General features: G+C 36.2%; 1 protein-coding gene across 5 annotated transcripts in view; it reads left to right on the top strand.

The window, feature by feature from the left end:
• BRAF (B-Raf proto-oncogene, serine/threonine kinase) overlaps positions 1–13,095 on the top strand; it is a 148,169-nt gene extending 135,074 nt beyond the window's left edge. For 3 of the 5 annotated variants that reach the window (XM_088834695.1, XM_055421380.2, XM_055421377.2), the window contains 4 exons: positions 3,020–3,154; positions 5,630–5,680; positions 6,583–6,736; positions 12,913–13,095. In XM_088834695.1, the coding sequence (XP_088690821.1) occupies positions 3,020–3,154; positions 5,630–5,680; positions 6,583–6,736; positions 12,913–12,935 (363 nt within the window). In that variant the 3' untranslated portion in view covers positions 12,936–13,095. The remainder of the gene's footprint in view (positions 1–3,019; positions 3,155–5,629; positions 5,681–6,582; positions 6,737–12,912) is intronic. The other 2 variants (XM_055421381.2, XM_055421379.2) reach the window with 1 other exon arrangement.
• Positions 13,096–17,344: the final 4,249 nt, after the last annotated feature.

The following is a 17,344-nucleotide window of genomic DNA, read 5'->3' as shown; positions in this document are numbered from 1 at the left end:
GATGCCTGGCGTGCTGTGATTCATGGGGTCGCAAAGAGTCCGACATGACTGAGCGACTGAACTGAACTGAAGACAAAGCCATGGCTAAAAAATACATGAAAAATGCTCAGCATCTCATTATCAGAGAAATGCAAATCAAAACCACAATGAGGTACCATCTCACTCCAGTCAGAATGGCCGCTGTCAAAAAGCCTACAAACAATAAATGCTGGAGAGGGTGTGGAGAAAAGGGAACCCTCTTACACTGTTGGTGGGAATGCAAACTAGTGTAGCCACTATGGAGAACAGAATGGTGATTCCTTAAAAAACTGGAAATAGAATACCATACGACCCATTAGTGCCACTGTTGGGCATACACACTGAGGAAACCAGAATTGAAAGAGATACATGTACCCCAGTGTTCATCACAGCACTGTTTACAATAACCAGGACATGGAAGCAATCTAGATGTCCTTCGGCAGACAAGTTGATAACGAACTTGTGATACATATACACAATGGAATATTACTCAGCTATTAAAAAGAATGCATTTGAGTTAGTTCTCATGAGGTGGATGAAACTGGAGCCTAGTATACAGAGTGAAGTAAGTCAGAAAGAGAAACACCAATACAGCATATTAACGCATATATATAGTATTTAGAAAGATGGTAATGACGACCCTATATGCACAACAGCAAAAGAGACACAAATATAAAGAACAGACTTTTGGACTCTGTGGGAGAAGGCAAGGGTGGGATGATTTGAGAGAAGAGCATTGAAATGTGTATTACCGTATGTAAAATAGATGCCCAGTGCAAGTTCAATTCATGGAGCAGGGCACTCAAAGCCGGTGCACTGGGACAACCCAAAGGGATGGGGTGGAGAGGGAGGCAAGAGGCGGTTCAGGATGGCGGTGCACATGTACGCCCGTGGCTGATTCATGCCAATGTATGGCAAAAACCACCACAATATTGTAAAGAAATTAGCCTCCAATTAAAATAAATTTATTTTTTTAAAGTCTGTGCAAGGAAAAGAGACAAAGCCATTTATCAGAAGCACATGGCCATAACTGAAGATTTTGTGAACTCTCACAAGGAAAAATTTGCTCTTTGAACAATAAGAAGGAACTCTATAAACAAATGTAACTGAGAACTGTTCAACAGGTTGAAAGCTGAAACATTTGCCATTGGAACTGACAAAATGTTTCTTAAACATAAATGATCAGACAATGAAACTACATAATATCTCCCCTGGCTGAAACATTCAAGAAGTTTTAAGTGCTTAAGTTAAAAATAAAATCCTAGTAAACAATGAGGACTTACTGTGTAACATAGGGAATATCTTATGATAACCTGTAATGGAAAAGAATCTGAAAAAGAAAGAATATATATAACTGAATCACTTTGCTGTAAACTAGAATCTGACACAACACTGTAAATCACTACACTTTCTGTTGCATACCAAAAATTATTTAATAACTTGTCATTAAAATTATTTTAATAACTAGCTGGCAATTCAGTTGATTTTGCTGAAAGCAACGAACTGGAAACCAATCATCTTACAAAGGGATTTTCTACCCATTCATTAGAGTCCAGTTAGACAGCAGTATTTGAAAGTGTCCCTTTGGTACCCTGAGCAGTTTTGCACCTTGGCACAGTGTGATATATGCAATATATTGTGATTGCAGTATATCACACAATGCAGTGTCATATATGCAATACATTGTGATATGCAATAAATTTAATTGCATATATGTAAAAGATACGCCTGTTACGAAGTGGGAGAAGAGCAGTTAACAACAGAGGAGATGGGAAAGGAGGTAAGCGAAATTAAACTCACTTCACTTTGGTGGAGCTCGGGCAAATCAGCATGTAGTTAAATAAGGGTTAGTACAGCACCAAACCAGAAATAACATAAAGTAGGATATCAAACTTGACTGTTCCTAAAATTCATCAGTTCTGCCCTGTAACCAAGGATCTCTGACTTCTGACTGCCTCTTTCCACCTTAGCCTCTGTTGTTGTTCAGTAGCTAAGTCATGTCCCCATGGACTGTAGCACTTCAGGCTCACCTGTCCTTCACCGTCTCCCAGAGTTTGCTCAGATTCATATCCATTGAGTCTTGTCATACTATCTAACCATCTCCTCTGCTGTCCTCTTTTCCATTTGCCTTCAGTCTTTCCAGCATCAGGGTCTTAGCATCCAGTCTACCCCTGTTGAACCTGTTCCCTCTAAGATCAAGATCCCTCTTCTCCCTGAGATTTAAGACTGCTAACATCTGTCTTTGCCCACTTTCAAAAGAACCGCAAGTCAGAAAATTAGAAAAGAAAGAAATCAGAAAAATTACAAATCCCTGCGTGCCAGGAAGATAAACCTTTTTTTTACTTTGTTAAACAGAAGATGTTAGTTCCCAATTCACCTTCTCTCTGGAGGAGACTCTGATTCTCAGACTTATATAACTCAATGACCCATTAGAGTTTCCTCAACAAGGGAGTTCAAAGTTCAGATGCCAGAACAACTGCTTAACAGATTAACGGAAGATCCCCTGGAGAAGGAAACGGTAACCCACTCCAGTATTCTTGCCTGGAGAATCCCATGGACGGAGAAGCCTGGTAGGCTACAGTCCACGGGGTCGCAAAGAGTCGGACACGACTGAGCGACGGAACGGAACGGACGGAACCAAAGGTTAACTCTTGGTTGAATGGAAGAGGTACTGTCTGATCTGTGTTTCAGAATGATTACCCAATCAGTGGGAAAATGAACTGGATAAGAAAAGACTGAAAGTGTGGGAAGCAGTTAGGAGACCTTTGCAGTACTCACGGGATCATGAAGATTTCAGCTTGCAGCACATTAAGTATTGATTGCCCACTGTCTATGATATATAAGACTCTGAATACTAGTGGCATTGTGCTTTTTAATTTTTTATTTAAGTGTAATGTACAAATAGAAAAGTCCATGTCTTACATGCACAACTTGTTGAATTTTCAGTGTTTTCACTTATTTACAAGATTATATGATTTGCCTTTTTTTTTTCCCTCCCCAGATAATTTTTATGGTGGGACGAGGATATCTGTCTCCAGATCTCAGTAAGGTACGGAGTAACTGTCCAAAAGCCATGAAGAGATTAATGGCAGAGTGCCTAAAAAAGAAAAGAGATGAAAGACCACTCTTTCCCCAAGTAAGGAAAAGCTTTATGTTACCTAAAGGACACACTGATCATTCTAATGCAGATTTTTAAGTACTTTTTTAGAGCACACGGTTTGTATTTCACAGATTTGGATTCCTTGTGATTATGTGCAGACTCATATAAGTATAAACACATTATTATTAAAGGTGATTTAATAAAGGTTGAACCTAGTAACTTAGGATCCCCATACAGAATATTCAGAAAGCTTTTGCTTTTGTCTAGCAGTTCTCAAACGTTTTGGTCTCAGAACCATTTTCTGCACTTAAAAATTATTGAAGACCCCCCAAAGACCTTTTGTTTTTGTAGGTAGTAATTCCCATTTTAGAAATTAAAACTAAGGTTTTAAATATTTATTTATAAATTTACTTAAACATAGTAAAACCATTATATGTTAAATAATGTTTTATGAAAAAATGTATTTTTCCAAACAAAAAGAAATTAGAGAAAAGTGACATTTGTTTTACACTTTCTCACAAATTGCTGCAAAAAGAAGATAGCTGGATTCTCTGCTTTGCATTCATTATATTGTAATATCTTACATTATATAGCCTCTGAAAACTCCACTTATAAAATAATGACAGTAAAAAAGGCAAATAATATCTTATTGTTAGTGCAAAAATAGTTTTCTACAGACTACCCTTTGTGTACTGCTACTTTTATTCTTCATGACAATAAAATAGGTTGCAAGCATCCCTCTAATGTTAGGTTATTTGAAGAGGCATTTTTACCTGGGGCAAAAAGAGAAGGCAGCTCTTGGTGGTGTCTGCCATTCTGTAACTCTTGGAAACTTTCCACAGATTCTTTTCAAGGTGAAAGGCTAACAGCCTTAAGTTAATAATTTTTTATAAGCCTCATGAACTGGAACTAAGTACCTGAACAAGCTTAGGAAGTTTAGCTGCAGTAGGTACAGTCATAAAAATTCAGTGTTTTATAATACCTCAGAAATTCATCATACCAATATAAATCTGTTTCCGTTAAATTCATCATACGCTGTATAAATGTTTCGGCGAGTCAGTCCAGATTTCACGTGAGAAGTGCTGATTTCCATAACTCAGCTACCAGAAATACTGACTTGGTCTTTGGTGAATCTTGACGCCTTTGAGTACCCAGTCCTAGCTAAGTTTCTTGGCAGTCAGTGTTACAGAAAGGTGTGAGTCTTTTATTCCCAACTAAAGAATTAAAGATAGAATTTGTGCTTTTAACCAGTCTCTCTTGTCCCAGAGCAAGGAGGGAAGGCTGAAGGGCTGGGTGGGTAGATTTGTTTTACAAACTGGAATTCTACATTGCTATTCCTTTGAGGAATAATTGGCGTTTTTTAAACCCAGGAAACCACTGGCTTATGACTGTCAAAGTAAACGACCAGTATTGTTGGCCAGTGTCAACAGGACTCTGCACTGTGTTCTCGTTTTCACATCCCAGGTGCTAGGCCCCGCTGTTTAACGTGGTTGATGTACATTAATAATGCAGATTATATCCTTAGGTTCACTTTTCAGATGGTATTAAAAGGGACAAAATGGTCATATTTCTAAATATAAATAATATTTTACTCTTTTCATGGTATTAGAAAATGAAGTCCATATGTGAATATTCCAGATTATTAAACACTGCCACTTTAAGTACTTTTTTCACATTTTCATTATAGGATCTCTCTTCCCACCATACACACACAAATGTCAGATGGCTAAAGGTTTACATTTAAAAAGCAAAACTATAACAAATGATTTTTACAACCTTAAGGTAGGAAAGGCTCTCGTAAGCAGGAGACAAAATTCAGAAGTTATCAGGGGAAAGATTAGCAGGTATGACTACATTAAACATTTTATTAGTAAAAACAATATTGAAAGACAAACGCTGAGGAAAAAAATTGTAGCATGTATAATAAAGAGTGATATGTTATATAGATCCATAAGTAAAGGTAAACAGTAGAAAATGAACAAAAAATATGCACTGCTGATTCACAAAAGAAATACAAATGGTGAATGAACTTGGCACAAGATGTTAAGAATTCAGTGATAATCAGTAAAATACAAAGTCACAACTGTGAAATACATTTTTATTATTGTCTCAGATTAACAATCTATTCAGCATTTGGAACAATGCTGGGAAGTGAAGAAGAGCTTTTCTTTTGAATTTTGTTGGTAGGAATGTAAATTGGTTTGGCCTTTTGAAAGGACTTGGTAGACTCCATGAACTTAAAATACATACACCTTTTGCTCTGGTAATTTCATGCCCAGAAGTCTACTCTATATGCTACAGAATCTGCTTCCAAGTATCCAGACAGATACTAGACTGTTAACTGTAATAGGAAAAATTAAAGACATAAAGATTAAGGTGTCTCTGTAGATGGCTTGGATATCAGTGAGGGGAAAAGAAAGTAATGCTGAAAAATGGGTAGTATGACACCATTTTAAATGGTGGTGAGGGCGGGGCTGGGCTCTGTTTTCATATGTACATGTTTATGCATAGGAAAGGTCCAGAAGAAAGTATAAACTCTTTAACAGTGGTTACCCCTGGAAGGTACGATTTATACTTTTCTGTATTTGAATTTGTGTGTTGTAATTTAAAAATTTTTGTAACAACGCTTACTTCTTTGCCTTCTTATACTAATCATTATACAGATTTTGTTTAACTTTAAAAAAAATTTTAGTAGCTCAGAAAAATAATAATAATGTAGTATATAATGTGTATACTACTACTGTATAGTATATAATCATAGTAGTAATAATAGTGGCTGCTAAAGTTTTATTGAGTACTTTCTATATGCCAGGCATTGTGCCAAGTATGTTTCATGTGTCATAACCTGTTTCTTTGTACCTTAAAAATGTGCTGAATTTCTACATTTTGTTTATTGGTGTCTATTTGTAGAGTTTTCTTGTCTTTTTTTTTACTCATGGGTCATCATCTGTCACTTCTCACTCCTGTGGCACTAGGGTCATTGGGGCCCTATTTTTAATTATATGTGTGAAAGATATTTCCCATTACTAAACTTCTTTAAAGAATGAGTTGCTCTAATGGTTCTGTTTATGAAGTCATATAGCACTTTAGTTATTTATGCTCCATCTTCTTCCCAAAAGGACTTGTGGTCTGTGAGGAATAGGTATATAGTTGATTTTAAATTTTTTATTGTCTACTATTCCAAGGCTGGCAAATGATCTAAAATTATAAGATGTAAGTAAAAACTATGGGTTTCTTTTCTCATTCAGTTTATAGAGATTAAAAGATGTAATAGGTAATTTTCTCTTCCTTGAAAGGAAAAGTATGTTTCTTTAGTACATTCCAGGCATTTGGGATTACAGTAAAAACAATGTAAGATTACATACACTTTCTTATAAAGTATAATGGGGCTCTTTAAGATTAACACCATACCATCTACATTTTCATTCTTTTTTTCCTTTTTTTTTTTTTTTTTCTTTTTTTAGATTCTCGCGTCTATTGAGCTGCTGGCCCGCTCATTGCCAAAAATTCACCGCAGTGCATCAGAACCCTCCTTGAATCGGGCTGGCTTCCAAACAGAGGATTTTAGTCTATATGCTTGTGCTTCTCCAAAAACACCCATTCAGGCAGGGGGATATGGTACGTTTCCTGTTCATTGAAACAAACTAAGTGAGTGACAGTGTGTAGGAGGGTAGGAACAAAAGAAAGTGAACGTATGTTTGCTTATATATTTGTTAAAATGAATAGGGTTTTCTTTTTCTTTAAAGGTGAACAAAAGAATATGTATGTTTTTAAAGTCTGGATATAGTTTTCTTCCCAGTCTAAAATCCATAGGTAGCATTAGATTTTCAACACCGAATTTTTTTTTTTTTTAATTCAAAGACATTGCTGAAAATTTACAGTACCTTTTCCAGAGGCTTTACTTCCCATTCCAAGTTTGGTTTGTTTACTTGGCTAGTCTAATCATTAAACTTCAGTTACACTTTCCTCACCTACCTTTTACTGTAGGCTATCCCGCATCTATTAGGGGCTCCAAGAACAGCACTGTCTGTGTGTGTGTGTTGGCAGGTGGGAAGCTGATGGTAAGTTAGGCTGTGTTAGTGAAGGTAAACTGACCAGGTCTAATTAGGAGTCACTAGAATTGAATAGAGAGAAGGCAATGGCACCCCACTCCAGTACTCTTGCCTGGAGAATCCCATGGACGGAGGAGCCTGGTGGGCTATAGCCCATGGGGTCAGGAAGAGTCAGACACGACTGAGGGACTTCACTTTCACTTTTCACTTTCATGCGTTGGAGAAGGAAATGGCAACCCACTCCAGTGTTCTTGCCTGGAGAATCCCAGGGACAGAGGAGCCTGTTGGGCTGCCATCTATGGGGTTGCACAGAGTCGGACACGACTGACGCGACTTAGCAGCAGCAGCAACAGCAGAATTGAATAAGCTTATTTTTATTAATATTTTTTCTAATATAATTATTTCTTTTTGTAATAATTTAGAAAATATAATTGTTCTTATTCCCTTACAGCAGTATAAATTATTGGTGCAGGTAACCAAAGATATTACTGAGGAGTGGCATGTTTGACATGAGTGACATGGTTTAACTTTGGATTTTTAGCTAATATTTCTTTATATATTAAGGATGTCTTACACATTATAGAAGTCAAATTTGCTGACAAAAATATTGCCTCCTCTTCCTCCCAAAAAGCACAGCAGAATTCTCTGAGAACTTGTAGGATTGTTTGTTTTCTTTTGGATAACTGTGGTTCCCAACAACACAGTAATTGATTTTTTAAAAATTATCGCTTTAGATTATTCTCACCACTCATGATGCCTGTTAGCAATCACCTTATCCATGTGTCTTGTAAAATATCTTTCCTCCTTATATTCTTTGCCCAACAAGAGTCCACTTGTTACGAGTGAATGCTATTTTCTTTTTTTGATTCCCCAGTATAATTAGTATGTTTAGTGCTTTCTAGGACTTCCACTTTTCTTGTGTAAAAGAAAATAACTAATGTGGCAATCAGTATATTCTTACTGTGAATCAGAGTCTTTACTGGGAATCAAAGTGAAAGAAGCAGCATTGCTGTTTCAACTTCAGAGTCAGCCTAGGGACCAAAGCCAGCCTTTTAAGTACACCTTCATTTACTCAGTTTGGATTTGTGATGATTTTCATTATAGCTGACAGTTTAAAGTTATTCAGTGGCACACAGATAGCATCTGCATAAATGCCATTCTTCTTGAAAATAAAGGAGAAAATTGGGGAGACTTTACACTAATGATAGTTTAGTCTTTCAGTACCACAGATAACACACACCATAAATAAAATTTTGAAATATTTTCTTTAAGTAAGTTAGAGTTCATCCAGGGAAATCACTCATTGATAAGTTTGACATAATTTTTGCCCTTCATTTGGGTAGCTTAAGATAAATAATACCATTCATGCTTTTAAAAATCTATTCATAACTTTTAGTTTAGTAACAGTAGTGAAAAAGAATATTTCTTGTATTTTAAAAAGTGAGAATAAGAAAATCATAAAAGAATGTGACTGATTCAAAAACATCAAAATTCATGAACTCTAAATTTTCCAGTGACACTAAAGATACAATTATTAGTAACTATTAAGCTGGATTTTATTTATTCATGAATTGAACACCAAGCATGTAGCTAGCAAAGATTTTACAAAATTGACCTCGGTCTGTGGAATGTTCAAAGGTTTAGGCAAAAGTCAAATGATCCTTCTGTTGATAGAGCTCTTTTATAATTTCCCAGCATAGTTTCTTCACTTTTATCTTCCTGTCTTCGTTCACCCTCTTTTTCCCTCCAACACTACCCCACACCAACACCACCCAGCCAGTGCTCCACCTCTGCTTCTGACTCTTTTCCTTCCTTTCTTTACCAGTCTCCTTTGCCAGAGGGCATTGCTAAACTCTTAGAACTGCTCGGAAAACTCATTATACCATCCCATTGACATTTGAACATGCCTTCACAGGGTTACATAGTGATTCTCTTCTTTCCAAATAACACTGGAAATGTTATTGGGAGAACATTAAAAATGTAGCAGGTGAAATATTTAAATACCATAGATCCCGAGAGGTATGAAGCATTAGAATGATCATAGTAGTTTTCCTTTCTGTTGTTGCTGTTTGTTTGATACTGAGTTTTAGATGTGTTTGTTCTCTAAACAAGAAAAACATTTTCCTAACCCACTCCAGTGTTCTTGCCTGGAGAATCCCAGGGACGGGGGCGCCTGGTGGGCTGCCGTCTATGGGGTCGCACAGAGTCGGAAAGGACTGAAGCGACTTAGCAGCAGCAGCAACCATATGTAGAGTTAATCTTTTTAACTAAGGAATTGAAACAGAAGGACTGGCATTCACACTGTTGCAACTGACAGCTTCTTTCCTAAAACCTGAACCCTTGGATATTTTCATTAAAGTTGATTTCCTTCTTCAGAAGGCAACCTTTTTATAAAATGTTTTACATTTTTAAAGTTTACTAGTCAGTGATAAGGAATGAGGTTTGTCTTCTTGATTTTAAGTAATTTAGGGATCACAGCATTTAAATAAAATACTTGAGGTTTGTTTATTTTCATATATTACTATATTGTTGTACCAGCCATTTAAATCCTAAGCAAGTAGTTAAACTCATTCTCTCTAAAGTAGTGACTATTTAAGACAGTAGCTTATATGGCCTTTCTGCCAAGTGGATCAGTCAATGTAAGGAAATCATCTACCCTTTTTTTAAAGTATTATGAAAATATTTCGTGACAAAAACATTTTGTCAGTTATAGTCTTATTTGAGAAGTATTGAGCATTTCTATAGTACCTTTTCTATGACGATTTCTCTAAGAATTTTAAAAAAGTTCAGTGTATCAGTGCCAGAATGTTCCTCATTTTTTTTTAAACTGCCTGAAAGGTCAGCACAAAGAAAGAATGGGACTTACTCTTGTTTCAAATGACTGCCCCTCTCCATCTAAAACAGGGATTTATTTGTGTACAAAACAACATTAGATTTTTCCTAGATTATTTTATATTTAAGAAATTTTTATCAAATTATATGTGTAACAGTCACTGAAATACATTTAACTGTGGAATTAAGGGTGATTATTTAGTAATATCTTAAAATTAGTAAAGTCCTTAGCTTTCAAACAAACAAATACTTGATATTTGAGGTGTCTGAAACTTGGGGTCTTCCCAAGTGTTCTCTGCCTTTTTCCTAAATAAAATCAAATGGAAAATAGAGCTTAGGTTATTATCAACCAGAAACGAGGTTTTAAAAAATTTTTATTTTGACCTCTGATTGATTTTTGGTTAATAATTAAATTAATATACTGAGATTTTTTTAGAAGTCAGAGTATCTAGATGTTTCATTTTAAATAACTTCACAGAAGCAGATTTGGCTCTTACATCAAATAAAATAGAGTAGAAGTTGGGATTTAGAGATTTCCTGATATGCAAGAAGGAATAAGCAAGAAAAAAAGTTTGTTTTCCCAAAATCATATCTATTGTCTTTTACCTCTATCTTTTCTTAAATTGTCTGTGATTTCCAAGACATGTAGAAAGAGTTTTATTGATACCTAAACTATGAGTTCTTTTTTTTTTTTTTTTGTAATGTTTTGGTTTTTTGGCCAAGAGGCATATGGGATCTTAGCTTGAGAAAGCAACAATTTTCTTGATGTCATTTTGGGTAAGGGCACATATTGCTGTGAATAGCGTGGTGATAGCCACCAGGGACCAAACTCACACCCACTGCATTGAAAGGTGAAATCTTAACCACTGGACCACCAGAGAAATTCCTAAACTATGAGTTCTTTTTGTCATCCCCTCCCCACACCCTCTACCCCCAACCTAAAGTCTGATGATGAAGTCAACAACTATTCCATTAGAAGCAGTAGATTCCGGTAGCTTGATCTTTAGTTTGTTAGTAAGATTTTGTGCTTTGCGGGGTTGTGTCGTTTTAAAGCTAATATTTAAGTTTGTCAAGTAGAATGCTCTTCAAATTGTAATAATGAGTAGGAAAATCTGAAGTTTTTTTTTAAGTTATTTTTAACATGGTATATACAATTGAGCTTAAGAGTTTATCATTTTCTGATATTCACTTACTTAATAGATGAATTCTAGCCATTTTTTTATAAAGATTTCTGTTAATCAAATCCTGTTTTCACATTGGTTTTCTTTAAGGAGTTTTAGATTCTCCTGGATATGGTGACTGACTGCTCATAAGACTGTTGAAAATTACTTTTAAAAAATGCATTAGAATACTTCTGAAAAAAAATAGCAACCTTAAAACCATGAACAAAGGTAGTAAGGATGTTTATATATTTCTAGAGTCCCTGTTTACATAATAGCTTCCTATGATTGTACTTTAAATGTTTTGTTCGCCAAGGTTTTAGTAATTTGGCTTTTTTTCTAATCAGTGCCAAACTCCCCCAGTTCTTTTAACTTTAAATATGAGGTAATAAATCTTTTACCCTTCCTTGATCTTTTGACTTACAATACCTTGGTTAATTGTTTGTCAAAAGGAATCCTTAAATGGAAAGAGACAATATCACTGTCTGCAGTTCCGGTTAGTAGTTTTATTCAGAATGGAAAAACAGATTATTCATTATTGAAAATTGTTCAGGGGTATGTTCATTGTTAAGACCTTGGACTTTGGAGTCAGTGCCTAGCTATGCATTCCAGGTATGCCATTTTCTGGCTGTGAAATTTTGGACAAGTTACTTAACCACTTTAAAACCCAGCTTTAAGAGGTAAATTAACCCCAGTAAATTAAGAAGTAATAGCAGCCGCTTCATAGTGTTGTTATGAGGCTCAGATGCAGTGCAAATGTGTATAAAGTATTCAGGGAGTCACCTGATATTCTATAATAGACACTAGAATAGTTGCTAATATTATCAGCATACAATCTGAGGATTCTGTCAGCCAGTCATTAGCAATCTGTTGTTCGTTGGGACATGCCAGTGTTCTCTAGTAACCAGTTGAAATTAGTAGCAATCTAAAAATGGGTAGATTGTTCCTCATTTAAATAGTGTATTCATATAAGTGATTGCTTGGATCCTTATCAGAAGTTGTTGTTACTGAAAAATGATGTTAAGGCCGACTAAATTGTGAAAGTTGTCAGTTACTAACCAACTCCCAGAAATGAATAAGAGGAACCTATCTCTAGTTTCGAGTAGAAACTATGGACAAAATAGTAGGTGAAAAATAATGTCCTGAAGCCCCCAAATTCAGTAAGCTTAAAAGAGTATAATACCTCAAAGAGTCTTTGAGGTTTAAAATTTGTATGCTGAGAATGATGTTCATTGACATGAGCCTATATGTAATTTTTTGATAGTTTAAAAGGTAAAATGAACTACAAATGGGAGAGGTCTGAATTTTCTTTCCTTCAGTCAAATGTGTAATGTGGACATATTACTTGACCTGTGAATTTTATCTTTTACAAAAGGAGATTAATTCCTGCTTCTTCCTTCCTGATAGTTGCATTATAATAATGAAAATGAGTTGATAATTTGGGGGGAAGTATTCTAAAAATCAACCTTATTATTTTACCCTTGGTTTCTGAGAAATTTTGTTCATTTGAAATGTTTATAGCTTGATTAGAATCATAGCATGTAAAACCCAACTGGGGGGTCATCTGCAGACTTAACATAGTATTACGTAAGTTGTCTTCTTTCATGGTTTGACCATTTTTGCTTTTGTCATCGCTAGATCTGTAATATATAGCTAGTCACCTTTCAGCGAGGTTTCAGCGAGGCTTTTCTGCGTCTCTAGGTTATTTGAGATAACTTTTTTAAAATTAGCTCTTGTCCTCCCTCTACAGGAGAATTTGCAGCCTTCAAGTAGCCACACCATCATGACAGCATCTACTCTTATTTCTTAAGTCTTGTGTTCGTACAATTTGTTAACATCAAAACACAGTTCTGTTCCTCAACTCTTTTTAAAGATAAAAATTTTCAGTGCATAAGCTGGTGTGGAACAGAAGGAAATTTCCCATCCAACAAAAGAGGGAAGAATGTTTTAGGAACCAGAATTCTCTGCTGCCAGTGTTTCTTCTTCAACACAAATACCACGTATATACAACTCTGCCCACTCCCAGGAAGAAAGAGGAGAGACCCTGAGTTCTGACCTTTTGATGGTCAGGCATGATGGAAAGAAACCGCTGCTACAGCTTGGGAGATTTGCTCTGGGAAGTCTGCCAGTCAACTTTGCCCTTCTAACCACCAGATCAATATGTGGCTGATCATCTGATGGGGCAGTTGCAATCACCAAGCCTTGTTCTCTTTCCTGTTCTGGGATTGTGTTGTGGATCCCTTTCCCCTAGCCACCACTGGTTCATTTCTGAGAGATGGAACAAAAATGCAGCATGCCCTTCCTGTGTGGTGCATGTTCAGTCCTTGACACATTTTTACCAAAATGAAGCTACTTTATTTAAAAGGAGGGTGAGAGGTGAGGTCGGTTTGGGTGTGGAGGAAAGGGAATGCTGCATCTTTTTCCTGAGCTGCTGGGGCTCTGGCCTTGGCTTCCTTGCTCACGCAGGTCCCTGCCTAGCAGGCCAGCTGGAAGCACTGGCGTGCATCGCCTTCTTTTCCCATTGGGTCCAGCAATGAAGACGAGTGTTTGGGGTTTTTTTTTTTCCTCCACTATGTAGCAAGTTCTCAGGAAAATACAATTGATACCTTCCTCCTAAGCTCTTCCAGTCAGTCACCAAGTACTTATGTGGCTACTTTGTCCAGGGCACAAAATGCCTGTATCTAATTAAAAGCCTACAAAACTGCTTGATAACAGTTTTGAATGTGAGACATTTATGTAATTTAAATGTAAGGTACAAGTTTTAATTTCTGAGTTTCTTCTATTATATTTTTATTAAAGAAAATAATTTTCAGATTGAATTGGAATAAAATAATATTACTTCCCACTAGAATTATATATCCTGGAAAATTGTATTTTTGTTACATAAGCAGGTTTTAAAGAAAGATAATTACCCTTTTCTCTACCTAAATATATGGAGAGTCTTAGCCTAATGACAAATATTTATAATTTTTAAATTAATGGTACTTGCTGGATCCACACTAACATCTTTACTAATATCTCGTTGTTTCTTCCAACTCACTCCTACATGACGTCCTACATCTTCTTCCTAGTCTTTTATCTAGAATATGCAACCTCAAATAAAAATGGTGGTGTCTTCATTCATTCTCCTTCCTTTTTTCCCCAAGCCTGATCTTCAAAAGGTTGGTTAATTTGGCAGCTGAGTTCCCCAGGCAGAGAATAGACCAATATTAGGTGTATTGGGACTGAGGGAGGATGTGTAAAGTATAACATCAGTAAAGAACTGCTGTGGAATAGTTAAGAACCTTGTTGTTTATAACTGGAGAATATAACCTAATCATAACTTCCCTAAGCATTTACTAAAGTGTGGTGTAAATCACAGTAGTAGCAAAGAAAGTGACTCTGGATGTGTTCCTGGCCAATACCTCCCTTATCATGAATCTAGACTCTCTTATCAAGATTTAGGAATGTAAATTAAATCTAATCAAATGTGCCCAGCCAAACCATGTAGTAAAGGACCTGAATGATATTCCATTCCATTCCATTCCGTCGCTCAGTCGTGTCCGACTCTAGGCGACCCCGTGGACTGTAGCCTACCAGGCTTCTCTGTCCATGGGATTCTCCAGGCAAGAATACTGGAGTGGGTTACCGTTTTATTAGGCAGAACCTATAAAATAAAATCAGGGAATTAGAAATTATTTAAAGTTTCAAATTATAAATTGCCCTGCTATCTTTCAGCCTACTAAAGCTTACTGCCATTACATTATTTTTGCTACAATACCTATATTCAGAGGAGGGCCTACCGAAAATTCCATGGATTTGTAAAAGATTGTCCCAGTAAAATGGAAAATAATCCTCAAGTTATTATTAATGAGTTTGAAAAGCAATGAGTTCTCAAGTCTTTGGTGAGTAGAGCAAGATCCTACAAAATTCAGAAATGGTAAAAATGGATTCATGCTGATTTGAAGAGCATCTGTGTGCATAATGCTGCCTCTCTCTTAAAAGCAGTATCTATTTTTCTTTTTAAATTTGTCCCCATAGATGCTTTTGAACATGAACATGCTTGTGTTATCTTTTCCGAGGTTGGGAAGAGCCAGGAGCTCTCAGGCAGGGCCCCCTCCCTCAGCCGGGGAGGAGCTGGCTATGGAGGAAGCTTAGCGTTGGCATTTTCAAAGTTCAAGGTGATAACGCTTTCTTCTTCCCTTTCTGTTTTAGAATAGGTTGCGCTCTGATTTGAAAAAGGGAAATTAATTTGATCTCGAATCAGAAGCCAGGCTCAGGGTATTGAGAGATTTGTATAGTGCCCTCAAAAAATAACAAAATTTTAGCTTTCCTTTTTTCTTCTTTTCTCCATCAAATTCTTTTTTCTCTAGTTTACAAATGAGATGGAAAAGGAATTTTCCCCTGAGTTTTGTATGCCTTTTTTATTTTATTTTTTTTTGCTTAGACTACAAATACACGTGTTGAGCTCCTAAGAAAATACAAGGAGGAACTCTTTGTTGTGCAGAGCACTTTATGAGTAGTTTGTGTGGATAGTATGTGACTGCTTCCCTGACGAGTTTGTGAGGCTGTACTCATGTCTTTCCTATAAGGTGGCTGCAGTGCCTTCTGTAGTGTATATAAGGAAAGGTTACGCCTTCTGAAAAATCTCAGAACAACCATAAGATTATTTTAAAATACATAGTATTACTGATGAACTTTTTCATCATTAAATTAGTCTAGCATCTGAACTTTTACCACTGAAATAATACTGACCAAAAAGCAATTTATAAAGGGGATTTGTGAATAGAAAATACAGTGTGATCATTTGTACTTATGTGCACCTTAAAAGAGGAATTCTCTCTAGCTGTCAAATTCTGGTTCCTTAACATCCAGTCCTTGATTGCGATTGAGATCTGGTAGGACATGCTGGGGCACGCTAGCAGATAAAATCCCATATACTTTCGGATAGATGTTATATTTATGTCAGTGTTGGCAAAGAGCATTGTGTAGTAATAAAGAATTCAAGACTTCAGCACTGTCAACCAGAAACTTTGTAAATATTTCCTAGATTGTCATTTGATGCAGTCACAGCTCTTTATCACACAATGTTATCTTTTCCTCATCAAGCAATTTTAGCACTGCTGCACGCCCCTCCTCAGATCTCACCTGCCCCTCCTGTACATTCACCTCTCCAGCCTTGTGCACACCTCATTTAGCTTTAGTTTGAAACACACTGCAGGGTTCAGGTGACCTCTTCAAAAACTACCTCCTCAGAATGAGGTAATGAATAGTTATTTATTTTAAAATATGAAAAGTCAGGAGCTCTAGAACATGAAGATGATCTAAGATTTTAACTTTTATGTATACTTGTATTTGAGCACTCTCCTTTTGTCCTAAAGGGCATTATACATTTAAGCAGTAATACTGAAAAATGTAGCTCAGAGTATCTGAATGTTGTTGAAAGTGGTGCCAGAATCAGTTTTAGGGGTACGTATCAGAATCTTAACCTTAAATCGGTTGCATGAAATTAAATAGTTAATGGTAACACTTGACTAACATATAATTTTAATTTTCGGTAGGCTTTTAGCAAGACAGTACATCTTCTTTATGAGTTAGCCACAGCTTCATCACATGCACAGATTTTCCTGTTGAGAGACTGCCCAGTTCAAGAGGGTAGAATGATGACCCATTTTTCAAGATTGTCTTCTTTGTCCAAACTGGCATTGTGAGTGCTAGAATATCAGCACTTTGAAACTAGTGATTCCAACTATTAGGCTATTAAAAAGCAAAACAAACCATAGCCAGACATGGAAAGTTTACTATGAGTATAAACAGCAAATAGCCTACAGGTCATACGTTGAAATGGTGTAGGTAAGGCGCTAGAAAAATACCTTGACAATTTGCCAAATGATCTTACTGTGCCTTCATGATGCAATAAAAAAGAGCTAAAATTTTAGCAGAAATCAGTGATTTATGAAGAGAGCAGCCACCCTGGTCTAACTCAGCTGTGTTAATATTTTTTAGTGTGCAATTTAGACTGCAAAGACAAATGCACTAAAGAGTTTATAGCCAAAATCACATTTAAAAAATGAGAGAAAACACAGGTAAATTTTCAGTGAACAAAATTATTTTTTTAAAGCACATAATCCCTAGTATAGTTAGATATATTTATCACATAGAGCAAATAGGTTGAAATCACAATTCAGTGACATTTCTAGAGA

This window comes from Moschus berezovskii, chromosome 3 (genome assembly GCF_049115385.1).
Source record: "Moschus berezovskii isolate FMDL1 chromosome 3, NW_MosBer_1.0, whole genome shotgun sequence".
In the NCBI taxonomy this organism is placed as follows: Eukaryota; Metazoa; Chordata; class Mammalia; order Artiodactyla; family Moschidae; genus Moschus; species Moschus berezovskii.
Note: the sequence above shows the minus strand (reverse complement) of the source record. Positions and strands in the feature narration are given on the sequence as shown.